Source organism: Oncorhynchus mykiss, chromosome 7 (assembly GCF_013265735.2).
Source record: "Oncorhynchus mykiss isolate Arlee chromosome 7, USDA_OmykA_1.1, whole genome shotgun sequence".
Lineage (NCBI taxonomy): Eukaryota > Metazoa > Chordata > Actinopteri > Salmoniformes > Salmonidae > Oncorhynchus > Oncorhynchus mykiss.
This window is the reverse complement of record NC_048571.1, coordinates 42,156,469-42,180,267: the sequence shown is the minus strand read 5'-3', so window position 1 is coordinate 42,180,267 and position 23,799 is coordinate 42,156,469. Positions and strand designations below refer to the sequence as shown.

The window sequence follows — 23,799 nt, the reverse complement described above, 5'->3', positions numbered from 1 at the left end:
CTGTCTGCCAGGACTGAATCAGCAAAGTAGTACTGTAGACCAATCCCACAAGGAGTGAGGAGGACTGGCTGACTCGGACCGATGAAACCAAAGGAGGATAGAGTGCCTCATCTATTTATATTAAGGGAGTTCATGACGTGCCCTGATCAGTTAGAGAAACTGCTGATTAAAGATGTCTGTAACTCACTTCATCTGCTTGACAATGGTGCTCTTCCCCGACTCCCCCGCACCTGTAGGAGGAACAGGAAAAACACAGGTTAGAGTTGAATCTGCATCAGACTATTATCTCTATGCAGACTGTGTGTGCATGTGTTTGTGTGTGTGTGTGGTCTTGCATAGGGCCGTGGCTGTCACAAAATTCCGTCAGCCGGTGATTGTCAAGCAAATAACTGTCGGTCTCACGGTAATTGACCGTTAATTAACATAAACACATTTAGCATTTGTCCCTTACGTCAGGTCCTGATCTGGCTATGCCAAATGGCTGTGGACTACGCTAGCTCATTTAGTAGACAAGGTTTGCTTAGAATTCCGTGGCATTATTTTATAGTATGAAGAATACAATAGAACAAAGCTGAATAAAATAGAAATGACATTTTCTCCCAAATGATTTGAGGGAGTGTGCACATGCGACTATTCTGTGCTGAGCGGTTAAAAAATAAATAGGTACTGCTATATGCTTAATTTAGAGTTATTGAGGTAATGTAAGTTGTTCTACAAATGTTGGGCTATATGTTTTGATTTTTAATACATTGTAAGGGTGCATGATGCGACTCTAATGATGATTTGAAAAAAGTCGCTTGAAAGTCATGAGCTCTGCTTTCTATTTTTTTTGCGCAGGCTGTTCACACTTTATCAGTCTCTCACTCACAATTTGACAAGCACTTGACAATGCCTCAAATTTCACGACGGCATCCCATTTGTGTGGCCGTAATGCACCCTAAAAAAAATCCATGCCTTTTGCAGCCGGTGGCCATTGTACCCTTGGCCTGGAGTGCTGCGTTGTGCTCTTCTCCCTGAGTGCTCCGCGCTCTGAAGCACCTCTCACGCACATGGTTCTCCATCACGTGAGTGATCAGGTATTTTTCACAGGCTACAAGTGAAGACAGGCACATCGGGGACACAACTGCGAGCTTCCTTATCCAATTCCGAGGTGCATATTGAAGATATTGGAAGAACTGTCCACATTTACTTTTCGTCAGCCAACAAGATGAGTAGGCCTAGCGAACAACAAAAGCACTAGTCTATGTCAATCTACCATTCCCCATAGTACAAAAGTTGACCTATTCTGTTCTGTGTGAGGAATAAATATTCCAAACATAGTCTGGGACAGTTGTGGGATGCGATAGATCCTAGACCGCAAATGTGATTACACATGTAATGCTTTTATTATAAATGTGCATTTTTATGGTTAAAAAGATGTATGCCAGTTAGGCTCTAAACCCCTTGTAAAGCAGATTAATGTGCTTAATTTTAGGAAGTTATTTGGCCACTTTAGTTGTGTTTACAAACCTTTTCAAAAGATATAGGCGTATGGGCAAGTCAACATGAGGTGTGCGGCTATGATTAAAAGAAGTCACAAAAAAGGCTTTGTTTCTTGCCTTATGCTGTGCATCGTTCACAAGTGATAATTTAATTCACAAGTGATCGGCTTATATTGTCACCCATCAGACTATTCTTGATTTAATCTTGTCTTTGCATACAATAAATAATATTTGTTTGGATGTAGAATGGACCATTATCATGCACCTGTCTAGAAACAGGGGCAGCGGGAAAAAATAAATGTCCTCTATGCACCTAAATAGCAAATGGAGGAAGATTTTCCTGTAGATCATTTTTAGGTAGGCTATACTCCTGTTGTAAAGATAATCAATTTGCTAAATATGAGGAAAGTTGAGAAATAAATATAGTAGGCTGATGGGACTACCCTCTTTTTAATAGAGGCCATCACTCTGTTTTCTCGTTTTCTCGGCAAATCTGGTGCAGTCCAAACTAATCCGATCAGATTTATTGCACCCGTTACAGAAATGGTTGTTACAGTTTAGGTTGTGTTAGTCTTCTTATATATTTTAATCACTTTGGAAGTCATTCTGAGTGTAGGTTGTTGGTGAAGGTTGTTGGTGAAGAACTGTTATATAAATATTCATACACATAGCTCATATAAACAAAGACATTCCATCGCAAGAACACATACACCCAGCCATAAGACTGACCCCCTCTGTTCTCTTCTTTCACGACCCCCTCTGCTCTCCGGTATCAGATTTCCAGACACACAAATATCTCCTTGTATAAACACACATCTCATCCCCCTCTACTGGCCGGTCCCAAGAGCAAAGGACTTTTGCTGTGCACCAATGGGGCCCGCTCTGGCTAGAGCAAGGCCCGCCTCCAACCCTCCGACCAGTCAGAAGACCGAAACGACAAGACTCCACCTACTTTATTCTATGTATAAAAATGAATGTAACCTTTGTATAACTCCTTGTCAAGTTATATGAATTAGATCCGTGCACGTAAAACTGCGGGACAAGATATCTTTGACTCATTAAAACTGTCTTTTGTTACAACTGAAATCCACTCTGTCCAGCGTCCGTGATTTGGTCTCAACTCTCCAGTATTTAAACACTAACAGAACCCTCCAAATTTAAAAGGGTTTTCATACGGTTCATAGATGGTTCTAGGAAGAACCTTCAAATTATAAGAAGGTTATTGGTATAACCCTTCATATAAGGTTCTAGGTAGAACCACATACAAGGGGTTATTTGAAGAACCCTACAAAGAGTTCTAGATAGAACCCTCTGCAAAGGATTCCCCTAGGGGAACAAACCGAAGGATGGATTGGTTTACTTAGCACTTTTTTACTAAGCGTGTATGTGTGGGGTTACACTATTATTGCACACAGAGTGAGTTCATGAACTCATTTAAGCTTGCCATAACAAAGGGATTGAATACTTATTGGCTCAAAACATTTCAGGTTTTCATTTTAAATGAATTTGTAAACGTTTTGAAAACATAATTCCACTTTGACATTATGGGGTATTGTGTGTAGGCCAGTGACAGGAAATCTCTGTAATACAACATAATGTGGAAAAAGTCAAGGGGTGTGAATACTTTCTGAAGACACTGTACATTTGACACTTCCCAAGTTAAATGTACACCATTGATTTTGCTGTGTGCTCTGGGGAGAAATGATCTCAGAGCTTTTGTGACAAGACAAGACAATGCCCTTGAGGCCTCAAACGTCAAATCTGACTGCTGTGGTTTTTATTTACTCTGACGCAAGTTATATTAAGCCATATGAACTGTTAGTGCTGTAGTGATTCAGCTCATTCTCACTTGTGTGCTCCTGTTTGGAGTGCAGGTCCCAGGCCCGGGATCTTTTCCCAGCCCCTATGCTGTCAGCGCTAGCTATACCACTGTGTTGTGTCCCTGCGCTCCACCTGGCCTGGCCCTGTCACGGTGCATCAAGCCCTGCCATGACAGCCCAGAGGGGCCAACAGCACTATTCCAGCCCTGGCCTTGCCTGTCACCACCACTCACACCTCATCACGAGGGCACTCGCGCACATAAACACACACACACATAAACACACACACACACACACACACACACACACACGCGCGCCTTCCAGAGAAGGTGGTAGTGACAGAGAGAGAGCGAGAGCGAGAGAGAGGGGGATCAAGGGGGAGTGAGAGACTGCATGTCCTCAATCACTAACGAAAAGCTAATTCCTCCTCCACCAGTCCGTTCTGTTCTGTTTGTGTGTGTATGCTGACAGACACAGAGGGAGGGCAGCATCTAATGCAAGTTGAAATGTGGGTTGGTTGAGAGTCGTGACTTTAAAGGCGAGCCCAGCACATAGAAGTTCTGCTCATCCATCCATGTGGATGACCTCTTTCCCATCCCTGAGGCCTAGTCCATTCAAGAACGCCTTGGTGTCTAACTCCATCCCTATTTTTTAAGTTTAGGCCTGCATTCCGAATGGTTAAAGTAAGGATTAAGGTTTGGGACAGGTTTAAAACATTACATTTAGGCACTCATTCCAAGAGGTTAAGGTAAGGGTTAAGGTTTGGGATAGACTAAAAAGTGTCCACAGCTGGGATTGAACACATAACCTTCTGATCCAGAGTCATGGGATTATACCCATCCACAACGCCAGAGGAAAACCCAAGTCTACTTGATGGTAATAGCGCTCACTGTTGCCCCTTTGAAGGTATTTCCCAGACATCCTCAGGACATGGATAGACGTCCAATTTCGACATCAATCTTGAATCTCCCTGTTCTTGCACAGCAGATCTGATGATTTGATCATTTGATAAACGTGGCCAGTCCTCACAATTAGAATACCGAGTAGCAAGAGACAGAAAACAATAACAAAGCCAGATGGCCTACGGTTCATCTTTCATTTGAATAAGCTCTCAACCCTAAAGATGCACTCACATCTCTTGACTCTCACTGCCAAGGGTTCTCTCAGACTGGAGAGTCTTGGCCCTGATCCTGCTGAGTGGGTTGGTGTTAACGTAGCATACTCTGAGTCTGTATGGGTATTTGGGCAGGGGGTGGAGGGGTTGACATGGAGAATGGTTTATTTATCTGAAGGGACAGACCATCTGCTGACAGAGCACAGTAGGTCAAACATGAGGAAGCTAGAAAATTCTACCCTTCTCAGATAAAAACACACAGAGAGCAGCAATCAAATGACAACTCCTGGAGTCTGTTTTGAAAAAGATAAAAACAAAAAAACAAACAATGATGGATTTTCTACTTCATGACAGGAATTTCTAGTGAGCCACAGAGATAATTCTCTGGCTTCATAGTGGAAGTCTAGTTTTATTCTCCATCGAGCAAAAACAATAGAACGATCTGGTGAATAATTTACTACTTCCTTTTCCTTTATAAATTATAAGGCATGTTGTTTCCATGACCTAAATGTGGTAAACTTAAAAGTTTTACTGAATTGTCTCAGAAATATGGATCCAGATTTAGTGCAAAATTAATTATGTGTCTCAACTTATCAGCTGACAGAAAATGGATATACTGTACCAGTCAAACGTTTGGACACACCTACTCATTCAAAGGGTTTTCTTTATTTTTATTATTTTCTACATTGTAGAATAATAGTGAAATCATCAAAACTATGAAATAACACCTATGGAATCATGTAGTAACCAAAAAGTGTTAAACAAATCAAAATCTATTTTAGATTTGAGATTCTTCAAAGTCTCCACCCTTTGCCTTGATGACAGCTTTGCACACTCTTGGCATTCTCTCAACCAGATTCACCTGGAATGCTTTTCCCAACAGTCTTGAAGGAGTTCCCACATATGCTGAGCACTTGTTGGCTGCTTTTCCTTCACTCTGCAGTCCAACTCATCCCAAACCATCTTAATTGGGTTTAGGTCAGGTGATTGTGGAGGCCAGGTCATCTGATGCAGCACTCCATCATCCTTCTTGGTCAAATAGCCCTCACACAGCCTGGAGGTGTGTTGGGTCATTGTCCTGTTGTAAAACAAATTATAGTCCCACTAAGTGCAAACCAGATGGGATGACGTATCGCTGCAGAATGCTGTGGTAGCCATGCTGGTTAAGTGTGCCTTGAACTCCAAATAAATCACAGACAGTGTCACCAGCAAAGCATCCCCACACCATCACACCTCCTCCTCCATGATTCACAGTGGGAACCACACATGCGGAGATCATCCGTTAACCTACTCTACATCTCACAAAGACACAGTGGTTGGATCCAAAAATCTCTAATTTGGACTCATCAAAGGACAGATTTCGACGGGTCTAATGTCCATTGCTCGTGTTTCTTGGCTCAAGCAAGTCTCTTCTTATTATTGGTGTTCTTTAGTAGTGGTTTCTTTGCAGAAATTTGACCATGAAGGCCTGATTCACTCAGTCTCCTCTGAACAGTTGATGTTGAGATGTGTCTGTTACTTGAACTCTGTGAAGCATTTATTTGGGTTGCAATCTGAGACTGGTAACTCTGGGTCTTCCTTGCCTGTGGCGGTCTTTATGAGAGCCAGTTTCATCATAGCGCTTGATGGTTTTTGTGACTGCACTTGTAAATGTTATTGTAAATGTTCTGCATTGACTGACCTTCATGTCTTAAAGTAGTGATGGACTGTTGTTTCTCTTTGTTTATTTGAGCTGTTCTTGCCATAATAAGGACTTGGTCTTTTACCAAATAGGATTATCTACTGTATACCAACCCCTACCTTGTCACAACACAACTGATTGGCAATGATATCCACAACATTCTCATCCACAGAGCTATATCAGCTTCTCAACGTTAGACTGTTCTCATCTCTCCTTCCTCTCTCTACCTTTGCAAGAATAACGTCTACTGTGGAGTCTGAGTAGTCTGTCACCCCTCACCCCTTTGCTTTTGGTTGGCTTCTCTGTGAGAAATGCAAAGTGGAACGATGAATAAGGTATAACACTGGAGGTGACCTGAGTACAAAATATAATTTGATAGGAAAAATGAGGGGGAACGTCTGAGATGAGAATCTTTGTCCACATTCCACAGAGGTCACCTTCCTTCCTAGAATCCACGTTAATATTTCAAGGCCAAGGGGAGAACTGGCTGAACACAGAGTGTAAACAATATGAACAAGTTACTCTTTCTCTGATCATGAATTGGCTTGGGTTAATGAGCTGTGTTACTGGAGTGCAGAGCAGATGTGGGGGAGATATTGCTGATTGGCCTTGCGCTACGTGACAGTATACAGTAAACTCCCTACGGGAAACAGGGATGATTATATTAGGTCCGGCTTATCTCTGTGACCAGCAAGCCGGATTCCATTTGCTCAGCCTCATGATTGCTCTAAAACGCTACCAACATAAATGAGATGAGCCAGCAAAAAATAGATACACAAAATCATGGTATTGATAAGACTATAGAACAGAGCAATGCATTTGGACTGTATGGATAGCATGAAGAGAAACACAACATTACACAGAGAAGAGTACCTGGCCAATGGAAAACAAGCATTGACTTTGGGCCACTCAAGACAAAATATTTACCAGCAAGTGTGCACAGTTGCAGGGTGGATAACTAACACCAGCATAAGAGTAACAGTTCCTCTCTGATGGCCAGGTTTACTCTCATAATGCATCCTAATGGCATACAATAGCGGTCCCGTAATTGATCCCTGAGGGTCACCACAGAATAACAATCCAGTTATTTATTCAGGTGTGCAGTTCACCTTAGCTCAGAAACAAAGCTTAATCACCAAGAGGACAAGAGGTTGTCCTTGCTATGGTGCGCACAAGATAAATAAATTAAAACTTAGTAGGTTATCATCAAAGATGTATGAGCCAATAACAGGGGGCTTAAATTGAACACAGGTGAGAGAATGAGTGTATTGAAGGCTGTGTCATATTAAAACACACTACCAGCTGCCATTCAGCTCATTAAGGGAATCACATGCAGTAACAGAGAGCAGAAAACTCCATCGTAACAATGTAAGAATTATTATTAAACGTACACACGTGTAAACAATTACATGGTTTACTAAGTTTACTTTGTAGTGTTCTATCTTCATTCACAAAAGTGTTTCCAAGTTCTAGACAATTAGACAAGTAAGTCCAAACCCAAAAATGAGTGTATCTGTAGCAGTCTCTGTCAGCCATGAGCCAAACCAAATGAAGGAAACAAAATGTATTAGCATAGACAAGACATCTGTACAAAAAGTTCTATATCCAATTAGGATTGAAGAGTTGAGTGGCTATTCCCAGGAGAAAAGAAGCAACTGCTGATTGAAATGTAATTTATAGGCTACTACAACTGTTTTAGTGTATCATCACTAAAGGGAGCAAAACTCTTCATATATATTAGATGAGTGTTTTGTTTGATATTGTATGTTTGAAGTTGTAACTATGGTCATATAAATGGTAACACCCCAGGATGGTGGGATGGAGCCGATACATGGCTGGATGATGGAGTGGAGGAAGGATGCTTATTCAATCTGTCCCTCTGGCTGAGGTTCCTTTATAGCCAGTTGCACAGGGGCATGAGGGTGTGTGTGTGTGTGTGTGTGTGTGTGTGTGTGTGTGTGTGTGTGTGTGTGTGTGTGCACGCGCAAAATTTTTCAGTGTGTGCGCGCAAATTTTTTGATTTGCCGGTTGTTTTGTATTTGTATTTGCCAAGGCAGCAGCTACTCTTCCTGGGGTCCAGCAAAATTAAGGCATTAATTAATTAAGGCATTCACAGATTTCACAACACACTGTGTGCCCTCAGGCCCCTACTCCACCACTACAAAATATCTACAGTACTAATTTCATGTGTATGTGTGTGTATAGCGCATATGTTATCGTGTGTGTGTGTGTGTGTGTGTGTGTGTGTGTGTGTGTGTGTGTGTGTGTGTACACGTGTCTGTGCCAATGTGTGTGTCGCTTAACAGTCCCCTCTGTTCCATAAGGTGTTTTTTAAACTGTTTTTTTAAATCTAATTCTACTACTTGTATCAGTTACTTGATGTGGCATAGAGTTCCATGTGGTCATGGCTCTATGTAGTACTGTGCGTCTCCCATTGTCTGTTCTGGATTTAGGGACTGTGAAGAGACCTCTTGCCTTGCAGGGTATGCATGGGTGTGCCAGTAGTTCAGACAGACAGCTTGGTGCATTCAACATGTCAATACCTCTCATAAATACAAGTAGTGATGAAGTCAATCTCTCCTCCACTTTGAGCCAGGAGAGATAGACATGCATATTATTAATATTAGCTCTCTGTGTACATCCAAGGGCCAGCTGTGCTGCCCTGTTCTGAGCCAATTGCAATTTCCTAAGTCCTTTTTTGTGGCACCTGACCACACGACTAAACAGTAGTCAAAGTGCGACAAAACTAGGGCCTGTAGGAACCTGCCATGTTGATAGTGTTGTTAAGAAGGCAGAGCAACACTTGATTATGTACATACTTCTCCCCATCTTATCTACTATTGTATCAATAGGTTTTGACCATGACAGTTTACAATCTAGGTTTACTCCAAGCAGTTTAGTCATCTCAACTTGCTCAATTTCCACATTATTTATTACAAGATTAAGTTGAGGTTTAGGGTTTAGTGAATGTTTTGTCCCTGATTAAATGCTTTTAGTTATAGAAATATTTAGGGCTAACTTATTCCTTGCCACCCACTCTGAAACTAACAGCAACTCTTTGTTAAGTGTTGCAGTCATTTCAGTCACTGTAGTAGCTGACATGTATAGTGTTGAGTCATCTGCATACATAGACACTCTGGCTTTCCTTATGTCATTAGTAAAAATTGAAAAAAGCAAGGGGCCTAAACAGCTACCCTGGGGAATTCCTGACTCTACCTGGATTATGTTTGAGAGGCTTTCATTGAAGAACACCCTCTGTGTTCTGTTAGACAAGTAACTATTTATCCCCATTATAGCAGGGGGTGATAAGCCATAACACATATGTTTTTCCAGCAGCAGACTATGATTGATAATGTCAAAAGCTGCACTGAAATCTAACAAGACAGCCCACACAATAATTTTGTGATCAATTTCTCTCAGCCAATCATCAGTAATTTATTTGTGTAAGTGCTTGTTGAGTGTCCCTCTCTATAAGCGTGCTGAAAGTCTGCTGTACTAAGTTTAAACAGCATAAATGTCTTGTCCCAGCCTGTTGGGTCATTTAGTTGGGTTGTTGACCCCACCAGGTCAGATAAGAAGACTGGAGGCATGGCTTAGTAGGGGCATGGCTCAAGTCTCTATACATATCCCAATGTTGGGATAGTTACCACTTCGTTAAATACAAAACAACATTTTTTTAAAGTATTTAAATACGTAAAGGGATAAAATATTGATGGAAAAAAATATGCTGTGTACAAACTTAACATAATTTACAGGAATTACATTTACAGGAGGTGAAAAAGACACGCCTTCAATAGGCCACGCTTCTTGAAAATAACTTACAGTTTACATCATAAAAGTTCCAGCTGCTGAGTCAACCCAGCATGACAGTGAAAAAAAATGATGGTTTGGGTAATCCAAAGGTGTTGCCTATTGGAGCAGAGGCTATCAGAAATAACATTTTGGGCCACCCGTGAGAGTAAATGTCATTCCTGTTAAGTTTGGACATGTCAAATGTCAGTTTTCTTTCACTGTTTTTGCACATTACATATTTTAATATGAAAAGAACACAATATATATATATATACAATATATTTTACACCACTGAGTGTTAATATAACTATTTACAGTGTTCATTTAACTTTTGAATCAACCATATACATTTTTCACTGAAAAAAATCCCCACACGTTAACACTGGCCAATTTGCTGTGTGCTATGAAAGGGATACATCTGCAGGCTTCCATACATTTTAAGAACCTTTTATCCTTAGAACCGTAGATGCCACGTCAAGAATCCCACTGGTTCTTTATCGGGCAAGAGTTCTCCAAGGAACCATTTTTTCCCAGTGTATTTCACAAAGACCCCACTCTTTCTTGCACCAGTAAAGGGGATAGTCAGCCATTTGTTTAAATAAATGACATAACTGGCCCACTCGGTCATGCTGGCTCCATGGCTGATGACGGGGTATCATTAAGTGGTGGTGATGCATCTTGTGGCTGTCGGTGGGGGCGTGCCATGAGAGAGACTTGTGTGGTCATAATGATGATGGATAGAGAAGTTTCACTGTTAATCACAACCCCCCCCCCCCCCTTAATTTAACTTTAATTGCAGTAGCGCCTCCGTGTCAGTACCAGTCACACTGGAAGACTCTGTGTGTTAGAACATGAGAGCACTGGTCTAATTCAGACAAGGCAGATTCCCTTTGACAAAATGTCTGGCCAGCTTTAAGAGGCGACTCCACCAAGAAAGAACAGAGAGCACACCCTCTGTAGATGAGCTCAGAATTGCCTCCACCTAACACCACCTCTACTCACCTTGGGGCCAACCAGTCCATGAGATAAATATTGGAGTGGTGGGATGGAGATGGCGTGCTCAGGTAGTGTGTGTGTGTGATTAGATAAGAGAAAAGGGAGGGTTAAGGGGAAGAAGGTTGAAAAAGAAAGTGGGAAAGAAAGATGAGTGGAAGCCTGTCACTTCACTCTTCTGCCAGCTTCAATACCTGTGAAGGCAGACATGAGCATCTCACAGAACAACAATGATAATGGTCTGCATTTTGGGGACACCCCCCCAAATGGTCCCCCATTAAGGGACCCATACTGTAAAAATAGAAAGACTCAAAACACCATGATTGTGTAATGAAACCACGAAATGTAGCACACTATATCAGCGTTGTCTGTCGTCCCTAGTTACCCCAGCCACAAAGTCATTAACCCCGCCAATTTCTACAATTTCTCTTCATAAAATGTGATCTTAAACCTAACCCTAATCTTAATAACACTGCTAACTTTATGCTTAACCCTAACCTTAAATTAAGCCCATTTTAACTATGTGGCTGTGGTACTGTAACTAGTGGAAACAATTGTGCCTGTTGTTCACGTGTATATCTGCCCTCTCATTGGCTAGAATGGTCCCACCTGACCTTTCCTCGTATGTACTACTCCTCCCTACATGTATTTCCATTGTTAGAGCAGCCACTAGAGTATCTGGTCAATGTAATTAATAATCTGTGCTCCACTTCTCTTCTTTAAGTGTGAAGTAATTGGTAGTTTGGTAAACTATGATTACAAAGTAACTTCCCAAACACTGGTTCCAGCTTGCTGAGGACCTCTCTCTCTCTCACCTGATGCACCGCTAAATTAACCAGTTAATGCAATTACCTCACAAGTACTCCTCTACTTACAACACTGGAAACAGCAGGGGTTGAAGGAGGATGAGAAGTGTGTGTGTGTGTGTGTGTCTGGGTGTGTGTGTGTGTGTGTGTGTGTGTGTGTGTGTGTGTGTGTGTGTGTGTGTGTAAAGGGGGGGGGGGTGTAGGGCGATAGAGAAAGAAAATTAGAAAGAAGGAGAGATTTGTGAGAGAAGGAAGGAGAGGCAGAAAGACAAGAGATTGGCTATTAGAAAGAGGCCTCGGTAATAGCATAAGCGTGTCCACTGTCCACCAAGGAGCTGTTGAATTCATTATGGTATAACTCACCTCTTGTCTCCTTGAGTGTTTAATGCCCAAATACACTTATGGTCAGATGACACACCCGTTATGGATTTGAGCAGAGGAGGACACATAACACGAGACAGACACCAACCCATGAGAGAGAGTGCGGGAACAGGCCAGCAAGAAAAATACATCAAATACTGTAAATGTATCTGGTTGTATTAACCTATACTGAACAAAAATACAAATGCAACATGTAAAGTGTTGGTCCCATGTTTAATGAGCTGAAGTAAAAGATCCCAGAAATGTTCTACAGTGTATGCACATAAATCTTATTTAGCTCAAATGTTGTGCAAAAATGTCTCCTTAGACAAGATAATCCATCCACCTGACAGGTGTGGCATATAAAGAAGCTGATTTAAAAAAGCATGAGTTGTACCTTGTGCTGGGGACAATAAAAAGTCATTCTAAAATGTGCAGTTTTGTCACTAAACAGAATGCCACGGATGTCTCATATTTTGAGAGAGCGTGCAATTGGCATGCTGACTGCAGGAATGTCCACCAGAGCTGTTGCCAGATAATTTAATGTTAATTCCTCTATCATAAGCTGCCTCCAACATAGTTTTAGAGAATTTGGCAGCCTCACAACTGCAGACCACGTGTATCCAGGCCAGCCCAGGACCTCCACATCTGGCTTCTTCACCTGCAGGATCGTGTGATACCAGCCATCTGGTACCAGAAACTGTGGGTTTGCACAACCGATGGAATTTCTGCACAAACAGCGAAGCTCAACTGCGTGCTCGTCGTCCCCACCAGGGTCTTGACTGGACTGCAGTTGAGCGTTGTAACTGACTTCCGTGGACAAATGCTCACCTTCGATGGCCATTGGCATGCTGGAGAATTGAGCTCTTTGCAGATGAATCCTGGTTTTAACTGTACCATGCAGATAGCAGACAGCGTGTATGGAGTCGTGTGGGCGAGCGGTTTGCTGATGTCATCATCGTGAACAGAGTGCCCCATAGTGGCGGTGGGGCTATGGTATGGTCAGGCGTAAGCTACAGATAATGAACACAATTACATTTTATCGATGGCAATTTGAATGCGTGACGAGATCCTGAGGCCCGTTGTCGTGCCATTCGTCCGACGCCATCACCTCGTGTTTCAGCATGACAAAGGATCTGTACACAATTTCTGGAAGCTGAAAACCTTATAATGGAGGAAGGCAAATCATCTTTAGTATCAACAGCACATTGAGTGACCCCTTAAATAGCAACATGCAGAAATCTCTATGCCATTTCCCTGTTGCTAAAATTCTAATAGTTTTCCTAGTTTCAGTTTATGTGACAAAACAAGCAGTCATTGTGTAGAGAGTCATTGTACCATCTACATTTCTGTGATATTTGCTTTCCATAACCAAAAATAGTGTATTTTCAGCTGTTTGAAGCTTGCGTACAAAACCGAAAATTAAAGACACAAAAACAAAACTTTAGAACAGGAAGCATAGAAATAGCACACCAATAACAGATCTACTGCTTCTTAGACTTGCTTTATTTGAGAATGACATACCTATAACTTACATATCTACAGTATGTGCATTTGTTCGGGTTGCCCAAAAAGTTACATACAGTATTGCAGCTTTACGATGGGGTGTTTGGAATTTTAAAGACTAGCTTAGAGGTCTCAACCTCCTGGCCCGGGGATCAAATCCGACCCACAAGCTGCTTTCTCATGGTCCCCAAACTGATCTCTAATTCCTATCACCAATCTGTGTGTGTCGAAAACTGTTGTTCTGATTAAAGAAGCAATAAAACTGGCCTTCTTTAGACTAGTTGAGTATCTGGAACATCAGCATTTGTGGGTTCAATTACAGGCTCAAAATGGCCAGAAACAAAGACCTTTCATCTGAAACAGTCTATTCTTGTTCTGAGAAATGAAGGTTATACCAAGAAACTGAAGATCTCGTACAACGCTGTGTACAACTCCCTTCACAGAACAGCGCAACTGGCTCTAACCAAAATAGAAAGAGTGAGAGGCCCCGGTGCACAACTGAGCAAGAGGACAAGTACATCAGTGTCTTGTTTGAGAAACAGACACCTCACAAGTCCTCAACTGGCAGGTCCATTAAATAGTACCCGCAAAATACCAGTCTCAACATCAACAGTGAAGAGGCGACTCTGGGATGCTGGCCTTCTAGGCAGAGTTGCAAAGAAAAGGCATCTCAAACTGGCCAATAAAAATAAAATATTAAGATGGGCAAAAGAACACAGACACTGTACAGAGGAACTCTGAGCCTGTAATCAAACCCACAAATGCTGATGCTCCAGATACTCAACTAGTCTAAAGAAGGCCAGTTTTATTGCTTCTTTAATCAGAACAACACTTATCAGCTCTGCCAACATAAATGCAAAAGGGTTTTCTAATGATCAATTAGTCTTTTAAAATGATAAACTTGGATTAGCTAACACAACATCCCATTGTAACACATGAGTGATGGTTGCCGATAATGGGCCTCTGTATGCCTATGTAGATATTCTATAAAAACAAATCAGCAGTTTCCAGCTACAATTGTCATTTACAACATGTGCTTTTCTTTCAAAAGCAAGGACATTTCTACATGACCCCAAACTTTTGAACAGGAGGTGTGTCTTATTAGATGACAACAGAGTGAGAGAGAAAAAGAGAGAAGAGAGAGAGAGAGAGAGAGAGAGAGAGAACACAATCAAACAATGGAATTTTCCTAAAGAGAGATTGCTTCGAGACAGACGGGATCTGTGAAGATAGCTTTCCATAGCAATATGAGCCACCCAATTTAGATACTGAAGGGAGAGCCTTTGTTAAGAAGAAGCTGGTGTTTGTGGTCCTCCTCTGGATGCACTATGAGACATGTTTGATGACCCGTTATCAACAAAATACTGAGCTACCCCATACATAGATTGAAATCCAAATCCCTATCTGCAAGCGTTAGTGGAAAGCACTGCACAGTCACACGAGCAAATGAAGGCTGTTAGGGTATCAATAGCTGTGTAAAAGCCAGACTATGCCAGGGCCAATCCCCCTCCTATCCATTCAATAGCTAATGGGCAGTGTCTGGTTTATGCTCAATCTATAGACTCTCTTGTCAGTTAAAGAGCACTTTAACAGGTCTGTCGGGTAGAGACTACTAGGTTAAATCATACAGAGGTATAAAGTATAAATGAGGAAAGTAAAGGGAGAGAACAGTACAAAAAATAACTCAAATAACTCAAATGATGGATATTTGAAGAGATTCATTCCAAAACAGGATATATCCTTTTTCAAAAATGTTTGTAACTGAGCTTTTATTGTTTAACGAAATTATTAGAGATTGGTGTGTTTTTCACTATATCGTCGTGGCATGGGATTGACAGACCCCGTGAGTGCATTCATCTTAAAATGGCTAGGTGAGAACCACGTATCACTGTCAAATATACAGGATATGAACATTCCATTCCAGCTAAACAGTGGATATATCGCGTTTTGCAGAAAAACACATTTTCATACACATCTAAAAATGGATGAATAAAATAAATCTGAGAATAGTAATATTTTACACACACACACACAAGCAATAATTTCTGATGAAAAAAACATAAATGTGGAAAGTGGTAGATATAGCATTTTGGAAATAAACTCTTCATTTCGTGGTCAACTCTTGAAAAAGCTGCATATTTTATGTAGCCAAGTGGTAAAAGCAGAAATTAAAGAATTTACAAAAAGTGTACTCAGGAAATGCCAGAGATACTGCGTGGTTGTTTTCTGGAAGACGTTTACCAGTGCGTGCTGTAGTAAAGTGGAGCTGTTTTGTTAAAATAACATTTTGTCCTATGCCAAATAAGTATTGATTTCAATGTATGTATAAATCCCAAGACAGATTTTCACAGTGTTTTTGATACTCACATGGATGACGACACTAAAGATCTATGGCGGACAATAATATGCATTGTGAACAATAAGATTCGGAAGACAAGATGTATGATGACTATAAAACAACTTTTTGTCCCATTGAAAATCATTTTTTAACAAATCAAAACGGAATAAAAAAAACTTGTTGACCTACTAAAAACGTCCATGGACACTATTACATATGTAAATCGTGTTAAGTAGACTAATAATGAACCCATGTATTGATGTGAAAACATATTTGTATTTATAGGAATTAATCTATTATGTTTGTAAAAATATGAGATTTTTTAAAATAAATATTATAAAAGTAAAATAAATAAGCAAAAGCACATAGCTATATTTGTTTTTACCCACTAGATGGCACTGTCCCTTTAAGAGAACAGTAAATATACATGAATTGTGGCAAAGTTGGTTCCTGTTTCAGTCATGTCTTTGGTCACCTTCGCGTGGGTCAAACAAAAACACCCTAATGATTGGTTGACAATAGATCCTCCCACAATGCATGTGATGGCTGCAGGATGCTGTTGGTAACGAGCAAGACAGCAGTGAAAACTTCATGACCTTGGATCACGATTTTTGTAATGTTCTAGGCGCAAGTCTGACCATTTTTTCCACCATAATGCAACGAACTTTGAAAGGCCGTGACCAACAATGGTCATCGACTTGACAAAAGTGATCAGCTCAAACACATTTCCAGCCAAGCGAAAACAAAACATTGGCATCCATATTACATTTTAATTTGGGGGGGATAACATCTAAAATCTTATTTGAATAGTTTCTTGTTCACTGCTTGGCGATGCAAACATCAATTCTCTAATTAGAACCGTCTACCAATTATGGATATAGCTTCGGACGCAGGACACATGCTCCTAGCAGGTACAGTCATTGGACCATGAGTCATCTCAAACGCTGTCGCTATGAAATGCCCTTAAACCTTGTCTTACTAATGAATGAAATAATTAATCAAAGGTCTCGTATTGGGCTACATTGAGGCCATCTCCACTTTGAAGTTGTCCATTTTCTTATTCTACTACTTCTATGAAAGGGTGCATTCTGCCAAATGGAGTTTGTTGAGCGAACAGGTAAAAAGCCACAGTTGGCGATTTACTGCCACCTGCAGTTATGGAATGTTTGCTCACGAGTATAATTCATTGGCTGATCCCTCCTGATGACCTTCATGGAATTATGCGATCCTTCCGTAAAGCTGGAATTTGTAACTTTTTGGGCGGCCCAACCAAATTCACATATAAATGTGAGTTATAGATCTGTCATTGTCATTAAAAGCAAGTCTAAGAAGTGGTAGATCTGTTATATGTGCATTATTTCTATGCTTCCTGTTCATAGGCTTTGTCTTTTCATCTTTTACTTTCAGTTTTGTAAACAAGCTTCAAATAGCTGAAAATACAATATTTTGGGTTATGGAAAATATATTTCACATCGGTTTAGATTGTACAATGATTCTCTACACTATACTTTCTTGTTTTGTTACATAAACTGGAATTAGGCTAACTATTAAAATTTCAGCATCCAGTAAATGGCAGAGCCATTTAAAACAAATATATATATATTTTTTGCATTTTCCAATTAAGAACATTCAAAACAAAAGTGAAAAGATATTAGACAACGATAGGACAAAGTGACAGTAACAGACGAGCGTAACAAAAAAATAAAAATATATATACAAACATACAGTAAGAAATAAATAATAACGAGACATTGGATCACCTGCCGTAGGCTACATATTATACATTACGTGTGAAACATTATGTGAGGATTATATATAGATTCAATCAATGAGATGTGGGGGGAGATTCTCCATATAGTCAATAAAAGGTTACCAAATTCTGTAAAATGTTTTTAACTTATTCCTCAAGCAGTAAGTGATTTTCTCCAAAGGGATACAACTATTAACTTCCGATAGCCACATTGCAACTGGCAGGGAGGAATCCAATTTCCATTTCAAGGCAATACATTTCTTGGCAATCGCTAGCAAAATGTCTGTTAGCTTTATAGTATGGCTTTGCCTAAGATTGGTGTTAGTAAAGTTACCCAGTAGACAGACCTCCGGGTCTAAAGGGAATGCAACCCTGTGAATTGAGGATATGGTATCGCATACCCCCTGCCAGAAACCGTGTAGTTTTGAACACTGCCAAGTGGAATGGAGGAATGTTCCTTCATCTGAGCCACATCTAAAACATAGGGAGGAGATATCTGGGTTGAACTTGTGCAGTCTAGGTGGGGTGATATAGAGCTGATGGAGGAAATTAAACTGGATCAGTCTGTATCTGGAGTTCAATGTGGATGTAACACCATCCCTGCATAGGTCACTCCATAGATCCTCATCAAGATCAATACCCAGATCTTTTTCCCATCTAAGTCGGGGTTTATCTAGCCCAGGCAGTGTTAGTCCTGACATAAGAGCATCGTATGGTCTTGAACAGTGGTTGGTCTGCGTGGCAGAGTTGTTCAATAGGTGACATCTTAGGTAGGTTCCATTGTCCCTTGAGAGTCACCCTAATAAAGTTTCGTAGTTGTAGGTAGCTAAAGAAGTCCCTGTTAGGCAAGTGGTATTTCTGTTTCAGCTGGTCAAAAGACATAAGAACTCCCTCCTCGTAACAATGTTCCAGAAGAGTGATCCCCCTTATCAGACCATGGTCTAAAGTTACTATTCTGGAAAAACATAGGGATCAATCTATTGTTCCATAAAGGGGTTTTAGGGGAAAGGAATCCCCCTCGTCCGAACAGCTCATGCAGTTTGCACCATGCCAGGACAGAATGTATGATTAAAGGGTTGTCTGTGATGGTTTTTATAGATTTTCTGTCCCATTTGTAAAACAATTCTGCCCCAGTGTCATCATTTACCTCAAGCTTTTCAATGTTCAACCATGAGGGAGAGGGACCATTGTCAAACCTCTGAGTCAGAAACCTAGACTGTGCAGCCCAGTAGTACATTCTAAAATTGGGGAGGTTTAAGCCCCCTTGACTGTAATCAAGGGTCAGTTTATCCAGGCCAACCCTAGGGGTTTTGCCGTGCCAGATAAACTGTCTGGTCAGCTTGTCGAGAGAGGAAAAAAATGCTGCGGGAACAGGGATAGGGAGAGATTGAAACAGATATAGAAATCTGGGCAGGACATTCATTTTAATTACATTGATTCTACCCAGTAGAGTGAGAGGTAAGTCCCTCCATTTACAAAGGTCAACCTCCACCTTTTGCAACAAACTGGCCAGATTGAGTTTATAGAGGTTGTTCAGATTACCCAAATATGTGAAGCCCATAGGCGACCATCTAAAAGGAAACTTGTGCTTGATGGTATGATGGTCAAAGACAGACAGCGCTAAGATTTCGCTTTTATCAAAATTGACCTTATATCCAGCGAAATAACTATAACACTGTAGTAGGATCTGCAAGTGAGAGAGGGAGTGTTCTGGGTTTGTTAGAAATAAGATAAGGTCGTCCGCAAAGAGGGATAATTTATGGGTATGGGGGCCCACCTCAAAGCCATGTATGTCAGGGCACGTTCTAATAGCCTCAGCCAACGGTTCGATGGCGAGGGCAAAGAGGTGGGGGCTAATTGGGCAACCTTGTCTGTTCCCCCTATAAAGAGGGAAAGAGTAGGAAGTCATCCCATTGGTAGCAATCCTAGCTCTAGGAGATTTGTAGAGTGATTTTATCAAATTTACAAACACAACTTTTCCAAGACGCGAAAGAGGTATGGCCATTCAACCCTATCTAAGGCCTTTTCGGCGTCGAGGGAGACCGCGACACTAGGTATTTTGTTTTTGTTAGCAAGGTGAATTATATCAAAGAACCTTCTGAGATTATTGGAGGACAATCTATTAATTATGAAGCCAGTCTGATCTGCGTTGACCAACAGGGGAAGACATGACTCCAGTCTCTTAGATAGCATCTTGGTGACCAGTTTACAATCTGTGTTAAGGAGAGAGAATGGTCTATAGGAGGCGCACTTTAGCGGGTTTTTCCCTTTCTTGTGGATTACAGTAATCACTGCTTGAGAGAAGGACTCTGGAAAGCAGTTGTCTTCTCTGGCTTTTTTAAGTACCTCCATAAGGTAGGGGACCAACAGCTCCCTAAATTCTTTATAGAACTCTGGAGGGAAGCCATCCTCCCCGGGAGATTTGTTAGAAGGTACGGATTTAATGGCCTCCAACAATTCAGGAACTGAGAAGTGTTCACTCAGGCGCTCGCTGTCTTCCCCTGACAGGCATGGGAGGTTGAGAGAGGAGAGAAAGGAGTCGATCTCTGATAGATCACCGCTTGATTGGGAAGTGTAGAGGTCTTCATAGTATTTCTTAAAAGTATTATTAATTTCAGTAGGGTCGAAAGATATCTCATTAGTAAGAGTGTCTATGGCATTAATTGTCCTCTTACTTTCCTCTGCTTTCAGTTGCCATGCCAATACTTTGTGAGCTTTCTCTCCAAGCTCGTAATAACGCTGTTTTGATTTAGTGATGGCCCTCTCAGCTTGATATGTGTTCAGAATATTATATTTAAGTTTTTTATTTACCAAAAGCCTGTATAGATCTTTAGTCGGGCCTCTTTGGTAGGTTTTCTCTAGCTCAGAGATTTCAGATTCAAGGGCACTCAGTTCCGCACCGTGTTTTCTCTTCAGCCCTTTAGTATAGGAAATAATCTGTCCCCTCAGATAGGCCTTCAATGTGTCCCAAAGAATGAAGCTGTCAGGAGCGGAGGGTTTGTTTGTCAAAGTAAAAATGTTGATCTGCTCTTTGATGAATACACAAAATTCAGGTTGCTTTAGTAGTGTAGAATTTAGTCTCCATCTATATGCTCCATTTACCTTGGTAGGAATGGAGATTGATAATACCAGAGGAGAATGGTCACTAAGCAATCTGGGGAGATACTCAACATCTAACACTCTATGAAACAGTTGTGTCGAAAGTAAAAAGTTATCTATGCGTGTGTGTGTCTTGTGTGGGTGTGAATAAAAAGAGTAGTCCCTATCCTGTGGGTGCAACTGTCTCCAGATGTCTAGTAAATTGAGATCTTTCATGAATGACATGGTGAGCTTGCCGGCTTTGGTAAGAAGTGAGGGTTTATCAGAAGACCTATCAAGAACTGTATCTAAGCAAAAATTAAAATCTCCTCCAACCAGTAGCCATCCTGGTGGTACTTGAGCGACCTGAAGGAAGACATTCTGAATAAACATATGGTCATCGAAGTTAGGAGCATAAATATTCAATAGGGTCCAAGACTCTGAAAATATATGCCCCTGCACCAAAACAAACCTGCCAGAGGGATCAGAGATGGTGTTGTTGACGGAGAAGGGAATGGGTCTACTTATCAAAATTGCAGTTCCTCTTGCTTTGGAGTTAAAAGAGGATGCAAAAACTTTTCCTACCCATTCCCTCTTCAATTTCTTGTGTTCACTGGCTGTAAGATGTGTTTCTTGTAAAAACACAATGTCAGCCTTTAATTTCTTAAGGTATGTATAGACTCTTTTCCTTTTAATCGGGCTGTTAAGACCTTTTACGTTGAATGAGACATATTTTAGTGGATTAAGCATAGGTTGGGTTTCAAATGTGTAACTGAATGGAAATCTATCATATGCAGATAATTAGGAAATGTTTCAACTTTGGTTTTAGCACACAAGTGACCTATGTGTCTCTTTAGGAAGGAAACAATAAACATAGAAAAAATGAAGAAAAAGATAATAAAAATCCCACCCACCCCGATTGTCAGACTAAAACAACAATCCCAACAATCAAACATGAATACACTTGTAGAGATACGTTGCTGCTCGCTTTCCATCCTGCTCTTACTAGCTAAACCTTGGTGTAAACTAAAACCTGCGAGCTCTCTAAGTTAAAAACAAAGTTGTGAATAGATATTTATGGCTGAATATTTACTTCCCACGGTAAGGGCTGCTTGAGTCTCTTTTCGAAAGATTAACATAAATGAGGGGGAAAGCAGTAAGCCTAAGCCCACTTATTGCTTCGCCCAGTGGATATGGACCAAACCAAAATATACTCTCCTGTAAATGTAATAGAACTCACCCCGGAAAGATATGGTTAGTTGAAAATGTACAAATCAATTATAGTGACCGGGAGATACCAGCAGTTCAGAGAAAACAAACAAACTGCATTTTATCCCCCAGAGAGACCGTCCTGGCTCAGACGTTGCTCAGTTCTTTGAGAAAAGTGTGCACTTCTCCCGGTGTGTTGAAGAGATGGCTTCGGCCTTTGTACTGAACTTTCATCCGCGCAGGGTGGATGAGGTAGCCGGTGATGTTCTTCTCCTTCAGTGCTTTGGCGGCAGGTCTGAACTGCTTGCGACGTCTGGCGAGATCCGCGCTCATATCTGGGAAAGGCTGACCCTCTCTCCATCGATGGTGATGTCCCCTTTGGCTCTTGCGAGTTGCAGTATCTTCTCTCTGTCTTGGAAACGGAGGAACCTGATCAGGACGGCTCGTGGGGGCTCATCTGGCCGGGGTTTCGACGCTGATGTTCTGTGGGCGCGTTCGATTTCCAGCGGCTTAGTGAAGTTGATTATGCCTAGGACCTCCGGGATCCATTCAGTGAAGAAACGGAACGGGTCACGGCCCTCGCTGTCCTCTTTCAATCCCACCACACGGATATTACTACGTCTACTCTGGTTCTCCATCTGATCTACCTTGTTTTTGAGGTAGGCATTGTCCTTTTGCAGTTGTATAAAGACCTGGTCATGTCGAGCGAGGGTATCTTCAACTGTGCTAATGCGCAACTCTGCCTCAGTCGTTCTCAAAAGGAGATAATTCATGGAGGATTTCAGGTCGTCAATGGAAGAATGGAGTTCAGCCGATTTCTTATCAATTTTCATAGAAAGACCTCTGTTACCATCCTGAATTTCCCGGAGGAGAGTAGCCAGCATGTCGGCAGGCTCGCAAGAGGCTGCTGAGAGCAACAGTCTGGAACTGTCGTCTGAGTTATGAAGGCTAATTCTAATCTTGCTAGCTGTAGCGTTATCGTTATCTTGGGAATACACAACGTTTTGGTCGTCCTTCTTGCCTCTCGGTTGGAGGTCCATGGCTCTTTGGGAAGGTAAGTACTTGACAATTTATCAGCCGATGTTAGAATATTGTTTCAACGTTGTTATTTAGGTAAAAATAGAATAACTTTGAAGAGCTCGGTTTGTCAACGTCTGCTCAGCTCCGCGGCATCACGTGCTCCTCATGGCGGAGCCATTTAACCCATAGGTTGTCCCACCAAGTTGACTTCTTCAAAATGGTGAAACTCCTTAATGATGCTGCCCATGCTAAAACTAGCTTTTGGTCATTCGAGTTCTCTATCAATATCTATGGTCAAACTGCTGTTCAATGTGGGGTTAGGGTATCAAGTGGACCAGAGATAGTCAGTATTTCTCTTACATTTATTTGAAATACGTATTTTAATTACTTCTGAGTATTTTGACATTTGAATTACACTGGGCTGAACTACACTCCAACGTATTTTCAAAATACTGTAATTTGTATTTTCAAAGTACAAAATACTTATATAAAAACATTTTTATAGTGGTTTCATTTCCTCCCTTTCACCTTGCATTGGTATCCTAAGTCTGATAGCACTATGGTGTGATAAGAGCGTCGGCTAAATGAACTAAATATAAATGTACTGTATATGTCAAAATTAATAATTACAAAGCACGCTGAGTATTATTTTAATGAGTTCCGCCCCGAAACAAGGCCAATAATAATACCCAGTGTGCTTTACAGTTCATTTTGGTATGTTCATCTTCACATATACATTTACTTATTGATAATTTAGCAGACACTCTTCTCCAGAGTGACTTGCTCAACTAAGGTAGATAAACAACAACATATCATAGTCATTGCAGGTAAAACCTTTTTGTAACTGTTAC

The 23,799-nt window shown here is 41.1% G+C and overlaps 1 protein-coding gene across 1 annotated transcript in view; it reads right to left on the bottom strand.

Moving 5' to 3' along the window:
- LOC110527783 (guanine nucleotide-binding protein G(i) subunit alpha-2) overlaps window positions 1-23,799 on the bottom strand; it is a 165,345-nt gene that overhangs the window by 45,405 nt on the left and 96,141 nt on the right. Inside the window, exon 2 of the mRNA XM_021609289.2 lies at window positions 188-230. Within this exon, the coding sequence (XP_021464964.1) occupies window positions 188-230 (43 nt within the window). The remainder of the gene's footprint in view (window positions 1-187; window positions 231-23,799) is intronic.